The 22,310-nt window shown below is 39.7% G+C and overlaps 1 protein-coding gene across 10 annotated transcripts in view; it reads left to right on the top strand.

Moving 5' to 3' along the window:
• ank1b (ankyrin 1, erythrocytic b) overlaps positions 1–22,310 on the top strand; it is a 161,501-nt gene that overhangs the window by 67,578 nt on the left and 71,613 nt on the right. For 9 of the 10 annotated variants that reach the window (XM_057819839.1, XM_057819843.1, XM_057819837.1 and 6 more), the window contains exons 3-22: positions 2,134–2,232; positions 3,976–4,074; positions 4,365–4,463; positions 7,399–7,584; positions 9,377–9,475; positions 9,598–9,696; positions 9,911–10,009; positions 10,210–10,407; positions 13,374–13,472; positions 13,554–13,652; positions 13,724–13,822; positions 13,896–14,093; positions 16,780–16,878; positions 17,028–17,126; positions 17,648–17,845; positions 19,909–20,007; positions 20,080–20,178; positions 20,333–20,431; positions 20,602–20,694; positions 20,805–20,877. In XM_057819839.1, the coding sequence (XP_057675822.1) occupies positions 2,134–2,232; positions 3,976–4,074; positions 4,365–4,463; positions 7,399–7,584; positions 9,377–9,475; positions 9,598–9,696; positions 9,911–10,009; positions 10,210–10,407; positions 13,374–13,472; positions 13,554–13,652; positions 13,724–13,822; positions 13,896–14,093; positions 16,780–16,878; positions 17,028–17,126; positions 17,648–17,845; positions 19,909–20,007; positions 20,080–20,178; positions 20,333–20,431; positions 20,602–20,694; positions 20,805–20,877 (2,332 nt within the window). The remainder of the gene's footprint in view (positions 1–2,133; positions 2,233–3,975; positions 4,075–4,364; positions 4,464–7,398; positions 7,585–9,376; positions 9,476–9,597; positions 9,697–9,910; positions 10,010–10,209; positions 10,408–13,373; positions 13,473–13,553; positions 13,653–13,723; positions 13,823–13,895; positions 14,094–16,779; positions 16,879–17,027; positions 17,127–17,647; positions 17,846–19,908; positions 20,008–20,079; positions 20,179–20,332; positions 20,432–20,601; positions 20,695–20,804; positions 20,878–22,310) is intronic. The other variant, XM_057819841.1, reaches the window with a different exon arrangement.

Here is a 22,310-nt window from a genome sequence, read left to right as displayed (position 1 = left end):
ATTTGGATGTTTGTAAATCGTTCTCGAATCTTCCACGGCCGAATCGCGAATAATCTATGAATCGGAAATTTCGCACGCCTCTTGTAATAATACTGTAATAATGTAACGAACTGGGTTCTAATGTGGAGGTTGTGTTTTGCGTGGTGTACCTGAACGCACCTCGTGGCTGACTTGACAGAGTGAGAGAGGACATTTTACTTTCACTTTGTTCAGCTGCGGCGGACAGTAGGGATGTTGTGTTGCACAAGTTCTGAAATAAATGATTAAAAACCTGATGAAGATCGCGATTTTCTGGGCAATGTTACCACAATATTAATTGTCAACATAACTTATAAAGACTGGTGAATGGAGGTCGGAGGAGGACCGTCGAGATCGTAGACATTCTACGGCCGTATACAATGCTCATATTTTTCTATCATTTCAATCTCCATTTCAATGGTAAGGCTCACCTTTTCCTGTTTTCACCACCTGCACTAACATTCTTGGAGCCCATGTTGATTTCTCTCACGAGAAAATTTGCTGTGCGTCCGTCTTGCGGGAAAACAAAGAAACGGCGGCGCTGTCATAAATCGGCGTATTTTGAGCATGTCGTCAGATGTAGAAACAAATGGCGGGTCAAATTTTACGTCGGATGTCGAAAAGATCGTGTGTCGAGGTACCACTGTACTTTATCAATGAGCACCACATCTTACAGACACATACAGAGGGCTGGCCTTCCAGTCTGCTCACAAGCACAATTTTAGTGGTACTCAATAGTCACAGGGAGCTGCAGGAGAGGGAAAATGTGCCACATGCAGCTCACGAGCCTCAGGTTGTCAACCCCTGATCTAAACGGTTGTGTACTGCTAATTATGAGAAGCAGATCTAAGTTGAAAAAAAAAATAGCAGGGCGGCGCTCAAAGTCAGTTGGGAGAGGAACCAGCTCCCTCTCAACGCTCATGTAGCAGTAAATACAAATAGATGGGTTGTGTTCAGCGCATATGGAGCGGTTTCATAACACGTCGGAAGGTACGAGGATTTCCCACAGTAATGAGGTCACCATTACGAAACAGCCCGAATGAAAACCCTGAAGAATTCAATATTTCTCTACAGAGGACAAAGCTTTGCTTTTTCTTCAAATCTTTAGTGGATTATTTAATTGGAACACATAATGTGACTGTATCCTGCGAGGGAAGTCTGTGTAGCGCTATCCTCTGAGGGACTAATAAAAATGACAGAAAAGAGAATTAAAAATTCAAGACTTCTGGATTCTTCATCATTGTGTAAAGTGGTGTACATAAATGATTCAGGATGTCACATTAACATTCTTTCACTCTTCTGCCATTAAGTTTCTACTGTTTCACCTTGTTGCATCATTAGAACGCAGCAAATTTGAAGCATAGAATGTGAGATTTGTCCTCACTTTCTGCATATAAAGCCAGATCAACACCACAACAGTAGAAGTAAGGCCGAGATTCCTGGCGTCACTGCAGTATACTGTACTTGCCATTATAAAAACACTGGATGACGTGAGACTCCGAGTTGTTCCCCGCGAGAATTATGAAAAGCAAGACAGACAGGCAGTTGGGCAGAGTCACAAGCAGATTTGCTTGCTCAATACTATCATCACACTGTGAATTCTGTCCGAACAGAATAGCTGTGGGTTTATCATCTATTTTTAGAGAAGCATCTGATAACTAGATGAGGGATGTGTGCACAGTGAGCGAAATCAGGTATAATACCGAGTTTTAAACCAGTGCGGTTTGAATTTAGGATTGAGAATTCGCACAGACTAACAGCAAAGTTTGGCATCTTTTAAAACATACTTTACTAAGCGTTTAAAGCCTTAGATCTATGAATTTCGCGTTCAATCTTTGTTGTCCGGCCAGTCGTCTGATTTAGGCAGATAAAAGTTCTGTAGGAGTTTGTTTTTGTGGCAACTTCAAAGAGCACTTCTGATTAATTCATTAAGTTGCCATCAGAGATGTTTGCCTTCAGAGTTTATGTGGTCGGTGATTATATTAATCCTGATTATTAACAGGATTATTACAGTGAAACTACACACATTTTGCGATACAGATAATCCCTTCAAGGGAATACATTTGTAATTCTTTTGGCTTTTAGAGATTAAATCCCTATTTTTCCCCCTTAAAGAACGGTCTCAATGGGTTACATCTGGCTTCTAAAGAGGGTCACGTGAAAATGGTCCTGGAACTCCTCCACTCGGGCATTGAACTGGAAGCCACCACCAAGGTGCGGTAGTCATACTTCTTTCATTTCCTTTTCAAACATTCAAGCCAGTGCAATGTACAGTGGTATGAAAAAGTATCTGAACCTTTTGGAATATCTCACATTTCAGCATAAAATCGCCATCAAATGTTATCTGATCTTTGTCAAAATCACACAGATGAAAAAGCAACGTCTGCTTTAACTAAAACCACTCAAACATAGGTTTTCATATTTTAATGAGGATAGTATGCAAACAATGATGGGGGGGGGGGGGGGTAAGTGAAACATCACATTTAATATTTTGTGGCCCGCCCTTTGGCAGCAATAACTTCAACCAGACGCTTGCTTTAGCTGCAGATCAGTCTGTCACATCGATCAGGACTAATCTTAGCCCATTCTTCTCGACAAAACTGCTGTAGTTCAGTCAGATTCCTGGGATGTCTGCCATGAATCGTTGTTTTTAGGTCAGGCCACAGCCTGTCTGGACTTTGACTTGGCCACTCCAGAACATGTATTTTGTTTTATTCTGAAACCATTCTGAAGTTGATTTACTTCTGTATTTTGGATCATTGTCTTGTTGCAGCATCCATCCTCTTTTTAGCTTCAACTGTCTGACAGACGGCCGCAGGTTTTTCTGCAAAACATCCTGACAAACGTTTGAATTCATTCTTTCATTAATGATTGCAAGTTGTCCAGGCCCTGAGGAGCAAAACAGCCCCAAATCATGATGCTCCCTCCACCATGCTTCATGGTGGGATGAGGTGTTGATGTTGGTCAGATGTTCCATTTTTCCTCCACACATTACGTTATGTGTTACTCCCAAACAATTCAACTTTGGTTTCATCAGTCCACAAAATACTTTGCCAAAACTTCTGTGGAGTCTCCAAGTGCTTTTTTGCAAACATTAAACGAGCAACAATGTTTTTGTTAGACAGCAGTGGCGTCCTCCATGGAGTCCTTCCATGAACACCATTCTTGGCCATAGTTTTACATATAGTTGATTTGTGCACAGAGATATTGAACTGTGACAGTGATTTCTGTAAGTCTTTAGCAGACACTCTATGGTCCTATTTTACCTCTCTGGGTATTCTGCGCTGAACCCTGGGTGTCATCTTTGGTGGATGGCCACTCCTTGGGAGAGAAGCAGCAGTGCCAAACTCTTTCCATTTGTAGACAACTTCTCTGACTGTCGATTGATGAACATCCAGACTTTTAGAGATGGTTTTGTATCCTTTCCCAGCTTTATACAAATCAACAATCCTTAATCACAGGTCTTCAGACAGCTCATTTGACCGAGCCATGATGCACATCAGACAATGCTTCCCATCAAGACAATTCTTACCAGGTGTGTGCTTTATAGTGGGCAGGTCAGCTTTAAACCACTCACTCATCAGTGATTGGGCACACACCTGACTAAAATTGTTTGTTAAAAATTGGTTTCAATTGCTCTTTAGGTCTCCTTAGGCAGAGGGTTCACTTACTTATTTTTTCCCCCTTCTGTCATTATTTGCATGCTAGCCTCATTAAAATATAAAATCCTATAAATGTTTGGGTGGTTTTCGTTAAAGCAGACACCGTTTTTACATCTTTGTGATTTTGACAAAGATCACATTTGTTGGTGATTTTATGCAGAAATGTGAGAAATTCCAAAAGGTTCAGATACTTTTTCATACCACTGTAGGTGCAACCGGGTTTTGTTTTGTAAATGTTTATGATGATTATAGCCAGTATCTTTTCCATCTCTTTCCTTCTCTGTGTAACCTCCAGAAAGGCAACACTGCTCTTCATATCGCAGCGCTGGCTGGCCAGGAGAAGGTGGTGGCTGAGCTTGTCAATTATGGAGCCAACGTTAATGCCCAGTCACATGTGAGATACTGTGGATAGGTTCAAATCCGATTTTATTTGTGTTTTTTCAACTCAAGTCAGGCATTGACATGACGGTCGGAATAAATATGGACCATTTCAAATCCTATCTAGGTCATTGTCGTTTTCTTTGTTGTTATAACAACAAAAATTATTTAAAATAGCAATATTTGCCTGCCCCTTAGTATGATCCAAAATGTTATGAATGTTACAAAATATTGGTCCGAATTTTAATAGAATGTTTAACTGATTCTACGGGGGTACTTATCACAACATGTGCATGTTTCATCCAGAAAGGGTTCAGTCCTCTCTACATGGCAGCACAGGAGAATCACCTAGAGGTGGTTAAGTTTCTCCTTGAGAACGGCGCCAATCAAAGTCTCCCCACAGAGGTAGGTGTGAATATGTTCCAGATTTGATCACAAAAAAAAAAGCTTCAGTATGTATATAACGTTTATAGCATCTGGTGCTTCAAGAATGAGTACAGTTGCCATTTGTCACAGTCTTTTTATTTTTTTAAGTTAATATATAGGGGCAAAAGAATGAGGGCAGTAAACCATGTTTAGTACTAAATCTAAAGAATACAGGTAGTCCCCGGCAGTGTTGTTTTTGGCAGCCTTTTTAATTTTCGTCTTAGTCTTTTGGACGATAATAAATATAAGTCTTAGTCATATTCTAGTCATCTCAAAATGTATTTGTCTATGTCTTGTTTTAGTTGACGTTTACTTAAAGGGTATTACAACACCTGGGGAAATGCTAATATTCCATCATTTATCCATAAACGTTTGCATGCCTTTTGGATTCATATCATGCCACTTTGTGTAATTACACACATCGCAACACCAAGAAAATTTGAGCTAAAACGACCGGCGCCCGAGATCCCAGAAATCTAGCATATCGTGTGCGTGACGTCACAAAAAGGAAACACCCGGCTCAGTGCTTAGTACTGAATGGCGGCGATGATGGCGGACAATTTTGTTTCTAGTTGCAGCGACGAATCCAACGTAACGAACGTTCTTGTAATGGTGACGAGGAGAGTTATGAGCCTTTCTTTGGTGTGTTGGGTTATCAATTTGAGCCCAAACGAAAGCCAATGCAGCCTAATGAAAGGATCATTGAGGGGAGCAATCACACTGATGAAACACCGGCAACAGATCATGTGGGAAACACCGAATGGTTTGTTTTGCATTTCTTTTTGTGAAGCTGATACACCATGACCGCAAAATAAAGTAATGTATAGAATAATTATCATTTATTGTGCTATCATAGGTTTTCGCTCTGCCAACAGACACAAATATGAATGGGATTAGAGCATTTGTTCTATATATTTTATGAGCGATAATTTATACATGTTTCCAGTCCTACTGTATATCCCATGCGTGTTTTTTTTTTTTTATTATTATAAAAGAGTACTCACTCTGGCCATTTCAAGCTTGGTTGCTCTGCTCTTTTGGTTAGCCTGAGGGTGGCGGGGTGATATCATCAGAGCCAGTCATTGTCCTCTTTCTTGATATCTCGGAACATTTAGGTGGCTGCTCGTGTATGGTGGGCACCGCATCAGCTTTCAGCAGCCATTTCTTAGCAAAACCTGATTTCATTGGTCCATAGTTCGAATAGCTTTCAGGTGTAAAATGCGTACCACACAAAACCGTGCCGGAGGCTGGGTCTGCAAAATTAGCCCTCTTAGCACGGACAAACTTTACTCATTGTCTGCGTAGTCCAGCTCTTTTTCTCGCGTTCGGGAACTGAGCGACAAATGGATATTTGTACACCACATAGCATGACAGGTTTCAACCATTTTAGGGTTTTTTTTTGATAAAACACGAACGCAACTTTCTCGTGGATAAACAACGATGGCACCTGCCTCGACCTTTTGTTTCCTTGTTGTGAGGTCTCCGCCCTATTCGGCTGTTTCCGGAATACTTTCGGAAATGTTCATAATTTTCGATCTATTTTCGATAATTGCTCATGAATGTGATTTTTTTTTTTGTTAACTTTATGAATATTTTTTATCTTGCCACATAACGGTTCCATTGATATCTCACAGCCCCTTAGTATTATAATACCCTTTAAAATGTTCTCTTCTGTAAAATTGATCAAATTTAATCCATAAACAAATAAATAAAGGTTTCCAACTATTTCGAATGAACATTGAAAGACGAACACATACTGTATTGTAGCGTCTACCAGGACAACACCAACTTGGTGATAATACACACTCAGCAGGAAAACATTATTTGCAATTAATTATACCCACCTAGACGCAACAAAGTGTTTGTAAGAAAAAGTTGTCCGAGAGTTTAAAAGGACGCTTGCTGTTAGCATTCGCCTAATGCTATACCCACCTGGACGCCATGAACTGTATGTAAATAAAGTTGTCTGAGAGTTTAAAAGGACGCTCGCCGTTAGCATTAGCATTATGCTAACGTGAACGCTATGCTAACGCTACAAATTACACATAAAATGTGACGTATTGTGAACGTGACATTAACTAATGTGTGTTTCTGTCTTGTATTTGTCTCGTCATCATCAAGAAAAAAAGTGTTCGTTGACAAAATATTTTCGTTATTGTCATCGTTGACGAAAACAACACTCGTCCCCGGTTTACAAACGAGTTCCGTTCCTGCACTGGTAATGCAATGTCGGAATTAAACCTTTAAATGCCTCAAAACGCCCTCTAAATATAAAAAATTCCGTCATTGTACGGTCCTCGGTAAGTCCAAGCGGGACAGTGAGCTAAGCTCTGTAATGATGATTTCAGACATCCATGTGGTTTGCTGACTTTACTCAGCTGCTCATGACATCAACACTTGCAGAATGAAACTAAAATAAAATGAAATTAAATCAGTCTCATCTTCAATAATAGCAATTCAAAATTTGAGTTTACAAGTAGCTACAGCAATAATAAACGATTAGCATCATCATCGCACATCATCAAAAACAATCGCACAAACTCGCCCCAAGCATTCGACCACAATTGAAAACGCAGAATAAACAGTACAAAAGGGTTATATACAGCCGTCGCCTCTGGATGCTTCACAAGCAACAAATGTGCGCGCAGGCTGTCACCTCTGTTACACGCTGCTGTGTGTGTGTGTGGGGGGGGGGTGCATCTGTACACGTGCTCGCTTCCTGTTCTATGCTTCCTGCGCCAAAATAAAAGCATGCATCATGAAACAAAAGCCAACATTTAAATAGAAAAAAACGGCGAGACTCAGGCGTCGTAAAGTCAAAATCGCGTAAGTTGAGTCCGTCGTAACCCAAGGACTACCTGTACCTGAGTGTCCACATGAAATTTCTCTTCCTCTGTTTCTTACCTGTTGACAGGACGGCTTCACTCCTCTGGCAGTGGCCCTCCAGCAGGGCCATGAAAACGTTGTAGCACTGCTTATCAACTATGGCACCAAAGGCAAGGTCCGCCTCCCAGCGCTGCACATCGCCGCTCGAAATGACGACACGCGTACTGCCGCTGTGCTCCTGCAAAATGACCCAAATCCTGATGTCCTCAGCAAGGTAAACACTGAATTGAATAGTGTCTTTTCTCATATTTTCTGTACTGTTTGTACTACTCTAACACACCCAATATAAAATAAATAGCACTTATACCATAGTTTAAGGAAAACAAGCAGAATAAAGGGCATAAGAGATACATGACACCTTCTTATCATGGAGGCCCAACTTGTGCGTCATGCAACTGACTAAGCAAGATTGACGCTGACGAGGCAAGACATCTATAAGCCCACGTCTGCACCACCAACTCCCGCAATCAGTTCTCCCGGTCAGTCCACAACAAATGGCGGCACATCCTGTCCCAACACAAGGAACACCGAAGAACGTTCGATATCCAACTGATAACACGACTGATAAGACTCCAAGATCCCCTTTGACGCTGTGGTGGCAAAATCCACAACCCTCCTTGCCCTGACACAGTAACTCCCGAATCCTCCTGCCCAATCCTCAAACAGACAATAATCCTAAACAAGGCTCAAGCACACACTTCTTCTGCCCAGAGCGTGCCCGGCGAGAGCCTTCAAAAAGACTGAATGTTTAACTAATCGTTGACAATTTTCTCAGGAACCTTTTGTTGACTTATGATATGGTGACCTTGGAACGAGTCTGCCTCCTTGGCTGAGTCTGTTTCTGTTTCGCCTTGCCTTGTAATCGCTGTCAACCTGAATAAATTTTCAACTTGTGCTTCGAAGCCTTTTTCCATCTTTCAAAATGGAGTCAGTAAAAGAGGTTAAGACTAAGGTGAACAAGCGTGGCTTTGGCTTTTTGGCCAGGTTGTCGAGTCTTGCCGACCCGGGTCGTTGGATCGGCGCAGGTCTGGCGGTTCGGCTGGCGTTATAGCGGCGATCTGGCTAGAAGGTCAGATTCCCATAACACTCACCGGTGGTGTAATACTTGAGTTACTTTTGTCTTTCTAAAGGGGGGAGGGTTCATATACATCTTACCAAAATGTTATGTATCTCCAAGTCAATCCTAATGTCTCAAGAAGATAACCCAAGTAAATAAGAAGTGCAATTTTAAAAATTGATGGGTTCCTGCCCTATTTCAAAAACTTTGGGCAGGAGAGAAATGCACTAGACGGGTTGATGAAACTGGGGTCACTTTTGACAAAATTCTGAGGTTTCAGAAGAACCTGTTTTATTTAGCTTTAACCGTTAAACTTATAGCTATAGTATATACAGTATATAGCTGCAGTACACCTTGAAATTCCGCTATGTTGCTTTCTTACAACAGCACCTTCCCTCTGATCGTAAGTATTGTGAGTAATGAACTGACATTTTAGCACCTCAACACGTGAACTATGAACTGCATATAATTTGCTTTGTTGGTACATGGTCAAATTCAACAAAATATTTCCCAGAATCACAACATTAGAATGCACTGGATACACGGTAATTTTTTGTTTCGAATCCTTTCCTTGTGACAAGTGGATTTTCTTCTGTTTTTTTTTCTTTTTTTTTTTCTTTACATAAATCTCAATAGAATTACTTTTCCTACAATGCAGTTCAGACTCGGCTCTGGAAAATATTGTCAAAGTTGTCAAAGAAGATTTGGTAACATTTATCTATGTTTCAAAAATAATTTACCAATTTGCTGTAGTAGCAGCGTCACTATATCATGTTTACTTCGGTTGTATTTGTTACGTGATAAAGTTAGTTTCATCTGAAACATTTACTGTAAATGTTATCAATACGCAAACTATTTAGAAATTGCAATGAAATGTATGAATTATTTTCCGTTCTATTTAACTTTTTCTTCCTCTCACACATGCCTTGTGTGTCCTTTATTTTTGTAGACTGGTTTCACCCCTCTACATATTGCAGCCCACTATGAGAATATGAGCGTCGCCCAGCTGTTATTAAACAGAGGAGCCAATGTAAACTTCACCCCAAAGGTCAGCGCTCTCAGCTGTGATTTAATTATATGTCAAGAATTCCTTTTCTTTTCCCATACATTTTTTGGGTGGCATAGTATCACAGAAGTAACTTACTAATATATGTATCTCCTTTTCACTAGAATGGCATCACACCACTTCATATCGCTTCTAGGAGAGGAAATATGATGATGGTCCGACTCCTGCTGGACAGAGGGGCCCAGATAGATGCCAAAACAAAGGTAGTTTTTTCGTTTTTGTTAGTCTGAGTTCAAATGCTACTTCCTTTAGCATTATTTGCACATGTCTGGCATTTTTCATTACCAATGACAGCATGATACTTTCCAAGCATTTATTCACCCCATCTGTCGCCCACCCTGCTGAGTCGCTTTTTCTACAGAGCACTTTTTCTCCATTTATGCTCACAATGTCCCTTTTTTGCCCGTGTGTGTACAGGATGAATTGACTCCGCTTCACTGTGCAGCCCGAAATGGACACGTTCGCATCATTGAGATCCTGCTGGAACACGGTGCTCCCATCCAGGCTAAAACCAAGGTACGGTTTGATAAACACTGTATATTACAATCACAGAGAGATTTTTTTTATCCGACGCTGCGGGTTTCCCACATTAGCAAGTCTTTTGATATTATCTGCGTGAATTCATTATGACTTAACTAACATTAACTTAAAGTCAGCCTTATTAGAACCGAACCTCTGTCAAGCTAGCAATCAATTTCTGTTTTATCTTTTGGCAGAATGGTCTGTCCCCCATCCACATGGCAGCTCAGGGGGATCACATGGACTGTGTGCGACAGCTACTTCAATACAGCGCCGAGATAGATGACATCACACTGGACCATTTAACCCCTCTTCATGTAGCAGCCCACTGTGGTCATCATCGCATGGCTAAAGTTCTTCTCGACAAGGGGGCTAAAGCCAATGCTCGTGCACTGGTAATTGTTTTCGTTTGCTTGATTATTAACCCCTTTATTGGGAACTCATTGGTTGCCATTAACAGCGCTTGACGTCCATTCGATTTTGATTGGGGGAGGCTGTCAGTAAATTATAGCAAAATTTATTTATGTTCTTATTTATTTGTTTCACTTTGTCTTACCATATAACATATTTTGAAAATAATAATTAATGATAATTAATCAAATATTTTAATTATTATTAATACCTGGCTGTATTTGGACATCACATTTTGGGTCATTCAGCCACACCTACAATCTTTATCAAATGTTTTTTTGTTCGTTTGTTTGTTTGGTCCTCATTCGTCTAAATCAGACATGTCCAAAGTCCGGCCCGGGGACCAAATGCGGCCCGTGGTCAAATTTCATCCGGCCCAAAGCCTCTGTCATAAAATCAATAACGTCTGGCCCGCACACACTTAATAATTTGGTCAGCAGTACAGCTACCAGCATATGTATGAAGTAGCTTACACACTAAATGCTGCTCCTCATTTACCCACTAAAAGGCAGCAGCACTCTAAGCAACATTACCCCGCGTGACCCTTCCGATTTTCTAAATAGCGACAATAAACAAAAAAAGACTGCGACAGCCGACTATTTCTTCACTAAAATATGCAGCAACTGTGTCTGTCTCATTTGCAAAGAGACAGTCGCTGTTTTTAAAGAGTTCAAAATGCGAGGCGATATTACAAGCGAGACACTCTGACATATACGACCAGATTACAGGGAAGATTCGTAGCGAGAAATTGAAGCAACTTGAAGCTAGTTCAATTTCACAGCAGCAGTATTTGTGTCAAAGTGTCAAAACCTACAACCACGGGTATACATACCAAACGTTAATATGGCCTACATGGCCCAAAATGTCATTTTCATGTATGTGGACGCCATTTTTTTTTTTTTTTTTTTTTTTTATTACCCAAAATAATCACTTGACCTACAAAAAGACCTACCGTAATTTTCGCGTTATAAGGCGCCACCCACCAAATTTCGCATGAAAACAGCATTTGTTGCTCGATAAGCCGCACTGGACTATAAGCCGCAGCTGTCCTCACTGTATTATGGGATATTTACACCAAAAGATATTAACCGGTAACACTTCATTTGACAGCACCATCATAGGACTCTCATAATACCAAATGAACCCCCATGAAAAGCTTCATTGCTTCAAGAAGCTTCATTTGGCCATCACAGCTTCCTTGGGGGAGACAATCATATTCTGCTGTCACCTGCTGTCAACACCGTTGTTGTCCAACATGCCTCCTAGCATGCATTGCAGCGCTGCAGATGTAAATAACAATCAGAATTCATGTTCTGTGCTAATTATTTTTGTTCTGTGCTAATTATTTCTTCAGTTACTGTTCCAATTGCTTCAGTAATTGCTAGTTATGGTATTTACCGTATTTTTGGGACTATAAGTTGCAGTTTTTTCATCGTTTGGTTAGGGGTGCGACTTATACTCAGGAGCTATTTATGTATGAAATTATTAAAACATTAATATATCATTTCACATGTTGTTTTGGTGTTTTGGAGTGACACTGATGGTTTGGTAAACTTGTTAGCATGTTCTTTATGCTATAGTTATCTGAATAACTCTTAATAGCTATGTTACGTTAACATACCGCCACGTTCGCATTTCGTTGTTCATGCATCATGTAACATTATCATACTCTACACTTATTCAGCATGTTGTTCTCTATTGTATTTTTATTTCAAATTGCCTATCAAGATGACATATCTGTTCTATGTGTTGGATTTTATCAAGTAAATTTCCCCCAAAAAATGCGACTTATACTCCTGTGCGACTTGAATGTTTTTTTTTCCTCTTCATAGCGCATTTTTGGACGGGTGCGACTTATAGTCCGTAAAATACGGTAGTAACACTTTATTTGACAGTAGCATCATAAGGCTGTCATTAGACATGATAATTATGACATGACACTGTCATGAGCATTAATGAATGCTTATAACAGATGTATATTAGTGTTATCTGGCAAATTATCTCACTTTTGAATGGATGTAAAAGATCCAAGCTGGACATAAATGGAGTTAGTGACAAATTTTGCCGGATGACACTTAATGACATAAGCATTCAGTAATGCCCATGATAGTGTCATGTCCAGAGTTTGACTTTTGTGGCAGGGGGTGCAAAGCACGTTGATGACCCCGAAACGCAGTGTCAGCAATAGAATTAACTTACAATATAAAGGCTTGGTTGTCGCTTAGCCCATGCTCGTAAATACAGTTATCCCAGCTGTGTGTGTGTGCGTGAAGAAGAATATGGTACCGGTGGTGGCTCTGTTGTACAATTAACCTCTTTAGTGGTGCAAATTCAAACCCCGCTCACCATTTTGGCAGTGCTCTCAGGCGTTTCATGGTCCACATCTTCAATCCTTGGTTCTTGCTCAGCAGTTGTTGTCGCATTTGAAAGCTTAGGTTTGAAAAAAATACGTTTATCCATCTTGCCTCTTCTGTCCTCACATGGTTTTGGCTAAGCTAAGCAAATGACCGTCTAAGGTGCTAGTCACATGATTTGTTCGAAAAATAATTTCGACCCATTATAAAAATGTATATTTTTTGTTGTACATTTCTTTCGTTTTTGTTGTTTGTTTTATTGCTTTACAACTTTTTTAGACAACATTTTACCGGAAAAGTCTTAATTTCAAAATTCATACATAGGAAAGCAATTACATGCAATGATGCGTTTTCGGCCATCAGTAACCCTTTAATCTCCACGTATGGTCTTATGACAGTCTTTTGACGCCGCTGTAAAAAAAAGTGTTACCTATTAACCCAAATAAATCAACGAATAAGCCACATTGGACTATAAGCCACAGGATTCAAAATTAAGGAAACAATTAGCGACTTATAGTCTGAAATTTACAGCATATCTTTGATATACAGTATTTCATGTTTTTGTTCCTGTGGACTTTTTTCCCCTCCATCTCCAGAATGGCTTCACACCACTCCATATTGCATGCAAGAAGAACCACATGAGGTCAATGGACTTGCTACTCAAACACTCTGCTTCATTAGAAGCCGTCACTGAGGTGAGCTTGTTCCTTGTCTGTTTAGTTGGGCTTATGTATGTTTGCATACTGACCTATATTCTTGTGTGTGTATTTTTGCAGTCTGGCCTCACTCCTCTCCATGTAGCAGCTTTCATGGGTCACCTGAATATAGTGAAGAACCTTCTCCAGAGAGGGGCTTCACCTAATGCTTCCAATGTGGTAAGAATCTCCTTCCTCCTAATGGCACAAGATCACCAAACAAAGTATAAGCCAAGAGTTATTATATCCAGAAGGTGGAGACCCCCCTCCATATGGCCTCCAGAGCAGGACACTGTGAAGTTGCCCAGTTTCTGCTGCAGAACTCAGCACAAGTAGACGCCAAGGCCAAGGTATGCACATTCTACTTTTAATCGCTTTACTTGTAAATGTTTTATTTACAACTTATTTTATTTTTGCTAATAGGACGACCAAACCCCCCTTCACTGTGCTGCCCGTATGGGACACAAGGAGCTGGTCAAGTTGCTGCTTGAGCACAAGGCCAACCCCGACTCGTCCACAACGGCAGGGCACACGCCTTTACATATTGCTGCGCGGGAAGGACACATACATACAATTCGCATCTTGTTAGATGCTGGTGCACAGCAGACCAAAATGACAAAGGTACGGTTAAAGTAGTGAAAATTACAAGTACTGTATATAAGTTAAATGTTGTGAAATGGTTCCTGACAGTGTATCATTTGCCCTCAAAATAACTCAAAATATAGCCATTAATATCTAAACCCCTGGCAACAAAAGTGAGTAAACCCCTTAGAAACTACGTACATCCCTAAATGTCCAAATTGAGTACTTCTTGTCATTTTCCCTCAAAATGTCATGTGACTCGTTACAGGAGTGCTGTCAGCATTTCTGCAAAGCTTGAATCGGTGGGGGGTCAGCCTGTTCGTGCTCAGACCATACGCCGGACTCTACATCAAATTGGTGTGCATGGCTGTCACCCCAGGAGGAAGCCTCTTCTGAAGACGGTACACAAGAGAGCCCGCAAACGGTTTGCTGAAGACATGTCAACAAAGCACATGGATTACTGGAACCGTGTCCTATCGTCTGATGAGACGGGCGGGCTTTCTTGTGTACCGTCTTCAGAAGAGGTTTCCTCCTGGTGTGAAAGCTATGCACACCAGTTTGATGTAGAGTGCGGCGTATGGTCTGAACACTAACAGGCTGATCCCCCATCTCTTCAATCTCTGCAGCAATGCTCACAGCATTACTGTAACGAGTCACATGACATTTTGGAGGGAAAATGACAAGCAGTACTCAATTTGGACATTTAGGGATGTACGTAGTTTCTAAAGGGTATACTCACTTTTGTTGCCAGGGGTGTAGATATGAATGGTTATATTTTGAGTTATTTTGAGGCGAAAATAGATTAACTCTATTATTAATATATATATTATAAGATGCACACAGACTACTTTTCATTGTGTCAAATTGTCATTTTGTCAGTGTTGTCCCATGAAAAGATATACTTAAATATTTGCAGAAATGCGAGGGTGGTACTCACTTTTGTGATCCACTGTATGTTGATCGCATTTGTAATATCAGAGCTGGCAAAGAAGAAATTAAGCTTTTTTTTGTTGTTGTTTTCATCCGAGTCTAAATAGAATATCATAGAATACAATAGAATAGAAAACCTTTATTCTCATTGTGCAGAGTACAGCGAGATTTAAAGCTTCGCCAAGCAAGTGATGTAGTGGTAATATAACAGTGTGTATATGACAATTTACAATAATCAAACTAGGAGGCAGCTGGCTGAGTTGATATGATAGGGCAAATGACAGTTTGTGCATAGATATTGATGTAACAGTACAAAAATGTTGTAATTTTGTACAAATATTGCATATGCAACGCCCAGATTGAGATATTAGCATGAGAACATAATACTTGGTGAGATGCATGTGACAATGTTGTGGCATTAGCAGTGCAATGACAGTAACATTTCATTGCAATATTGAGTTGATTTTGGTCTCTGCTCTTGGAAAGAAACAGTCTCAGTCTGTTTGTTTGGCTGGTGTGACCTGGTAACAGGTTGAAGAGGTGGAAGCTGGGGTATGTATAGTCTTTTATGATGCGTCTTGCCCTTCCTAGAAACTGAGAGTTGTAGATGGTCGACAAGGGAGGAAGGGGGCAGCAGATGACCCTTTGTCCTGTTTTGATCACCCTCTGCAGTCGTCTCCTGTCTGCTTCTGTGCAGTTTGAGTATCATTCTGACACAGCATAGGTCAACAGGCTCTCAATGGCTGACCGGTAGAAGGTCATCAGCAGGTTGGTGTCGAGTTGCTCCTTCCTGAGCACTCTCAAGAAGTGTAGTCTGCGCCTTTTTAACCAGTGTAGTGGTCTTGGTGGCCCAGGAGAGTTCCGCAAAGATATGGACCCAACAGAATTTGAAGGACTCCAATTGCTCCACGTATTCGCCATTGATGTACAGGGGGGCAGGGGCAGTTTTGTGCCATCAGAAGTCCAGGATGAGTTCCTTAGTCTTGGAGATATTCAGTGCCAAGGTGTTGGAGGCACACCACTCACTCACCAGTCTGAGGACCTCATTCCTCTGTAGGCCGCCTCGTCCCCATCTGTGATCAACCCACCACCATTGTGTCATCTGCGAATTTCACAATGATGTTCTCCGGGTGGGTGGGTCTGCAGTCGTGTGTAGAGTGAGTAGAGCAGTGGGTTCAGCACGTAACCTTGAGGTGAGCCTATGCTGAGCGTGCGGGTGGTAGAGAGATAGGCACCCAGCTTCACGCGCTTTGGTTGATTGAATAGAAAGTCCTTGATCCTTGAAGTGTTGAGAGAATACTGTATACAGGAGAAAATCCACCATCAGTTCACACTACTGTCCATTAGAGTGGAGGTCCACACATGTAGGCTTTCCTCCGATTCACGCAATTACACCTGCAACATTATATCCTGGTCAAAGGTGTTTTTTTTCTTGTTGTTCATATTGTGTGAACAAAAAAGAGCTTCTATGTCATCTGAATATATTGGTAATATTGGAGTACTTGGCCTAGCGTGGAGTCAATGTTGCAGGAGCAGACCGACTGATTATTGTGCTTTGATAAAGCAAATGAACAACTTTCTTCTGTTACATCAAAAATTGTTTGTTTTAGAGTTCTAATTGTGTTGCGATTTTTTTATAGCACATTATGTAATATATTGTAATGTAGAAACAAAACAAACACGGGAGTGATTATTGATCATCATTGAGGATAATTTTTGACACAACAGAACCAAAAATTTGATTTATAATAACAATATTCTGTTTTAATTTTCTGTTGGGATTTTGCTCGAGCAGAAAGGTTTCACTCCCCTCCATGTGGCGTCAAAATATGGAAAGGTGGATGTAGCGGAGCTTCTTCTCGAGAGAGGTGCCAATCCTAACGCCGCCGGCAAGGTGAGACAATAATACGCATGTATGAGAGAGACAACTTTAGCAGTGTGTTTTATTATTGTGTACTATGTGTCACAAATATTCATGTTTCTGTGTTGTTTTGTTTGTGTGTCTGTCTTTTATATGTGTACGTGTACTTGTATATTTAACAGAATGGTCTGACACCACTTCATGTGGCGGTTCACCACAACAACCTGGACGTTGTTAAACTCCTAGTCAGCAAAGGAGGATCTGCACACAGCACTGCCAGAGTAAGACCCAGGCAGACCAACTGTGGACTAAAGTATTTGGGCGTGTCTGTTATGACATGGAGCTATTCAAGACAATGATCATCTTGCTTTTTGTTCGCTTGATTATTTTCAGAAATTTTAAAGGACTTAAATTAGCATAATGCAATAATGATAAAGACACAACAATATTACATTATATTAATTAGAAAAATAAAATAAGCTTGTTTTTCCCCTGATGGTTAGACATGCAATGGGTTACTTCGATCTATAATCGATAATTTTGGGGTACCAAAGACAAAAACTAATAAATAGTAATAAAAACATACATTTTTTTTGCTCTGCAGGTCGAGCCCAAGACCAAATAAATGAAATTATTTAAAACCATTAGGACATGTCTCAGTACTTTCAATACGCAATAGGTGAAATACTCTGTAATTAACATAATCTAACAACAAATCTACTGTCATTTATTTTCAAAGATGCAGGACTCTACAGTTATGGAATGTCCACTTGTGTCTCCATGTCCTTGTGTCTCTCTGCAGAATGGATACACCCCTCTACACATAGCAGCCAAGCAGAACCAAATGGAGGTAGCCAGTTGCCTGCTTCAGAATGGGGCATCGCCCAATTCCGAGTCGCTCCAAGGCATCACGCCCCTACACTTGGCCTCACAGGAGGGACGGCCCGACATTGTGGCACTACTCATCTCCAAACAAGCCAACGTAAATCTCGGAAATAAGGTATTGTTTGAAGTCATATTCGAAGCTAATCACAGTTTTTTGTCCAATCACTTATTTTTGAAATCCCAGCCTGCCGATCCTGATTTTCTAAAAATGTACAAAACAGTATATACAGTACAGGCCAAAAGTTTGAACACACCTTCTCATTCATGTGTTTTCTTTATTTTGATGACTATTTACATTGTAAATTCTCACTGAAGGTAATAAAACTATGAATAAAACCGTGTGGAATTATGTAAAAATGAAATATCTAAAAACATGTACCGTATAGTATTTTAGTATCTTAAAGTAGCCACCCTTTGCTCTGATTACATTTTTTTGCTCCACCTAAAATGGTTTTTGACTTCACAGGTATGCCTTTTCAGGGCTGAGTAGTGGAATTTATTGCTTTTTTGATGGGGTTGTGGGACCTTCATTTGTGTTGCATTGAATAAGGTGTGTCCAAACTTTTGGCCTGTCCTAAAATATATATGGCAGAAAACACTCAGGTGACTTGAAGTTCTGCTCTGAGACCCCCATTTTGGCCAAATTTCAAAATTTCCCCTAAATGCATGTGTGATACATCATTGGAAAGCTTAAAATCTCATTTTTCTTGGGGAAGAAAAATTTTGAACTGGAGGACAGTTTGAAAAAAAAAATTTTTAAACAGCAAAATCCTAACTGGAGGTGAGAGCACGCGAGAGCAGAATTAAAGACTCCATGGTTTTAACTAGAGATGTCCCGATTGTTCGGGAGGGTCCGATCACGTCATTTTCAAAGAATCGGAATCGGCAAAAAAATATCGGACATGCCTTTTTTAATCATATATATATATATTTTTTTTTTATTAAATCATTTTATAATTGTATTAAACGTTACAGACAAAATGTTTTACACTCATCCAGAGTCTTTAGTTTTGACTTAAAGTGGGGCTGTCAAATTTATCGTGTCAACAGCGGTAATAACATTAAAATATTTAACGCAATTAACGCATGCGCTGCACTACCCACTCACGCATTGTCTTGTTCAATTTATAGTGGCACCGTATTATGTATACATAGAACTAAAAGGCAACATTTAATGAGTAGAGAGAATTTTGGCAGCCTTTGAAGCCTTTTTTTTAATTGGCTAAAGCGTTAAAATCCCTCTCTCAACAATCAGAAATATCGTGGCAAGCAATGTGGGGAAGAATGGTAGTAGTTGATCTTTTTCTTAACACCCTATTTTATTTCCCAACACTGAGAAGATATATCAATTGGTACCATTACGCACAGTCATGGTTGCACTTCCCATCATGCATTTGGGCAGAAGTTAAATGGCTGAATTATCATTTACTGAAAGCTCATAAAAATCCACTAGAATAATTTTTTTAAAGTCGTTTTTTTTTTTTTTTTTTTTTTTTTATAAACGAAATCTTGGACATCGTTTAATGATTCTAAGCTAAAAATGACAGACATTTTTAATAATAAATATAATTACTTACATTCTTTTTATGGCTGGGATGAAACAAAAGTGGTTGCGTGACGTCTGTAAACGGGGGTTCCAGGGTAAAAGGGACAAATTAGAAATAGTTCGGGTGCTTAATGCGCCATGAATCTGCTATGGCAGCATATAGACACATTGTTCTATAAAACACAACAGTTCTTTTGGCTTAAAATACGCAATTTATTTTATAGAGGGTTGCAAGAGCAGAATCTGCTTTTTCAGTATTGTCTATGTTTTCCGCCATATTTTTCAGTCTTGTCTATGTTTTCCACCATATTACTACTACAACTACTACAGCAGGTCTCTGGGTTATTCTTTTTTCGCATCTTAATGCATTTAAATGGTTGAACAGTTTGAATGAGAGCCAAAATGCACATTCACTAAACAGGTATCATCGGACTGGATTGACTCACAAAGAAAAGGCAATTTGAAAATACCTAACAACTCTAGATGCCTTCAGTGGACAAGGTTATATTTTTTTGTGATCAACTGATCATCGACCCCCCAATTCTTTTAAATCGTCCAACCAAATGATCATTGCACCTTTAATTGACATAGAGCTAACGTTCACATAATTCTTTCCAACATTTTGTCTTCAGAATGGATTGACTCCTCTACATCTTGTGGCACAAGAGGGCCACGTAGGCATTGCTGACACACTGGTCAAACAAGGAGCATCTGTTTATGCTGCTTCACGGGTAAGGTACAACTGATGAAAAATGACTCACTGACTGAATTTTTTCTAAACACTATATATTTCTCTTTTTCAGATGGGCTACACACCCCTTCACGTGGCCTGTCACTATGGAAACATCAAAATGGTCAAATTCCTCCTACAGCAGCAGGCACATGTGAATAGTAAAACAAGGGTAAATTGTACAAGCTATATATGTATTTTTAAAAAGTGTCTTAAGCGAAACATGACTTAATCTTAATTAATTGAATAAACCATAAAACCTTATCAAAAAATTGCACACCTCTCAACAAAGGAGAAATAAATTGTAATTTGCTTTTCCCCTGCAGATGGGCTACACCCCTTTGCACCAAGCAGCTCAGCAGGGTCACACTGATATTGTCACCCTGCTGTTGAAACACGGAGCTCAGCCCAATGAGATTACTTCGGTGAGTCACAGTCATACTATCCTGCAAAATAAGAACCAAACCTATGAACAGTCTCAACTCACCGACTGCCATTAACGGCAATAGGTATCAAATACATTTGAAAAGTGTCAGTGAGTTAAAGGAAAAATTACAAACTCATCAAGTGATAGTATATTGATTATTTTTGTCAGAATGGCACATCTCCTCTGGGCATCGCAAAGCGTCTGGGTTACATCTCTGTCATCGATGTGCTTAAACTGGTGACTGAGGAATCAGTATCTGCGGTGAGCCACCATGACACATTCACACAGAGGTCAAAGATGAGTCCGCGACCTCTCATTGCCCTCTTTCCATCTCTGTGATGGTCTCTCTTCTATTCGCTCTATTTTAACAGATTACAACAGAAAAGCATCGAATGAGTTTTCCTGAGACGGTGGATGAGATTTTGGATGTCTCGGAGGATGAAGGTAGGCTGAGTTGATGATGGAAAAACACCGCATATGCAGCATTGATGATTTGTTTTCAGAAAAAGGCTCATGTGAATGACATACAGTCAGTGTTGTCACAGATTAGTTCAAAAAGTACTGTAATTACTGATTACACCTCAAAAAAGTAATGTAGTTACTTTACTGATTATGTTTAGGGTTGTTCCGATCATGTTTTTTTGCTCCCGATCCGATCCCAATCGTTTTAGTTTGAGTATCTGCCGATCCCGATATTTCCCGATCCGATTGCTTTTTTTTGCTCCCGATTCAATTCCAATCATTCCCGATAATTTTTCCCGATCATATACATTTTGGCAATGCATTAAGAAAAAAATGAATAAAACTCGGACGAATATATACATTCAACATACAGTACATAAGTACTGTATTTGTTTATTATGACAATAAATCCTCAAGATGGCATTTACATTATTAACATTCTTTCTGTGAGAGGGATCCACGGATAGAAAGCCTTGTAATTCTTAAAGGTTAAATGTGACTTTGTATATTGTGACTAAATATTGCCATCTATTGAATTTGTTGAGCTTTCAGTAAATGATACTGTAGCCATTTAACTGTTCTGCCCAAATGCATGATGGGAAGTGCAACCATGACTGTGCGTAGTTGTACCAACTGATATATCTTCTCCGCGTTGGGAAATAACATAGGGTGTTAAGAAAAAGATCAATTACTACCTTTTGGCACCATAACAGATTGAACGCGACAACGCGTGAGTGGGTCGTGCAGCACATGCATTATTTGCGTTAAATATTTTAACGTGATACATTTTTTTAAAAATTAATTACCGCCGTTAACGGGATAAATTTGACAACCCTACCTTAAGCCTAAACTAAAGACTCTGGATAAGTGTAACATATTATGTCTGTAACGTTAAATACAATTAGAAAACTATTTAATTAATATATATTTAAAAAAGGCATGTCCGATATTTTTTGGCCGATTCCGATACTTTGAAAATGACGTGATCGGACCCGATCGATCGGGACATCTCTAATTATGTTATTATCAAAGTTACTTTGAAAGTAATTTATCGGTTACTTTTTACCATTTTTTTCTCTATTTGGACTAGTGCTGCAATGATTAATCGATTAACTCGAGTATTCGATTAGAAAAGAATATTCAAATTAAATTTTGTTGCTTCGAGTATTCGTTTGATTAAAGTGGCGTTGTAATGGTTTATTTTGAAAGTGTTTGCATTTAGTTTTATTGATTAGGGTGGATACACAGCCCTCTGGTCTGCCTCTTTTCACATGGCTGAATCCAACTACTCCCAGTTAAGACCAACGTAAGCTAAGTTTTTGTTTGAGCTAATGTCTTTTAATGCATTCATAACTTAGTTTATAGGTATTTATAGCCATCTTTTGTTGGAATATGTGTCTCAACCATTTTTTAAG

This window comes from Corythoichthys intestinalis, chromosome 17 (assembly GCF_030265065.1).
Source record: "Corythoichthys intestinalis isolate RoL2023-P3 chromosome 17, ASM3026506v1, whole genome shotgun sequence".
Classification (NCBI taxonomy): Eukaryota; Metazoa; Chordata; class Actinopteri; order Syngnathiformes; family Syngnathidae; genus Corythoichthys; species Corythoichthys intestinalis.
Note: the sequence above shows the minus strand (reverse complement) of the source record. Positions and strands in the feature narration are given on the sequence as shown.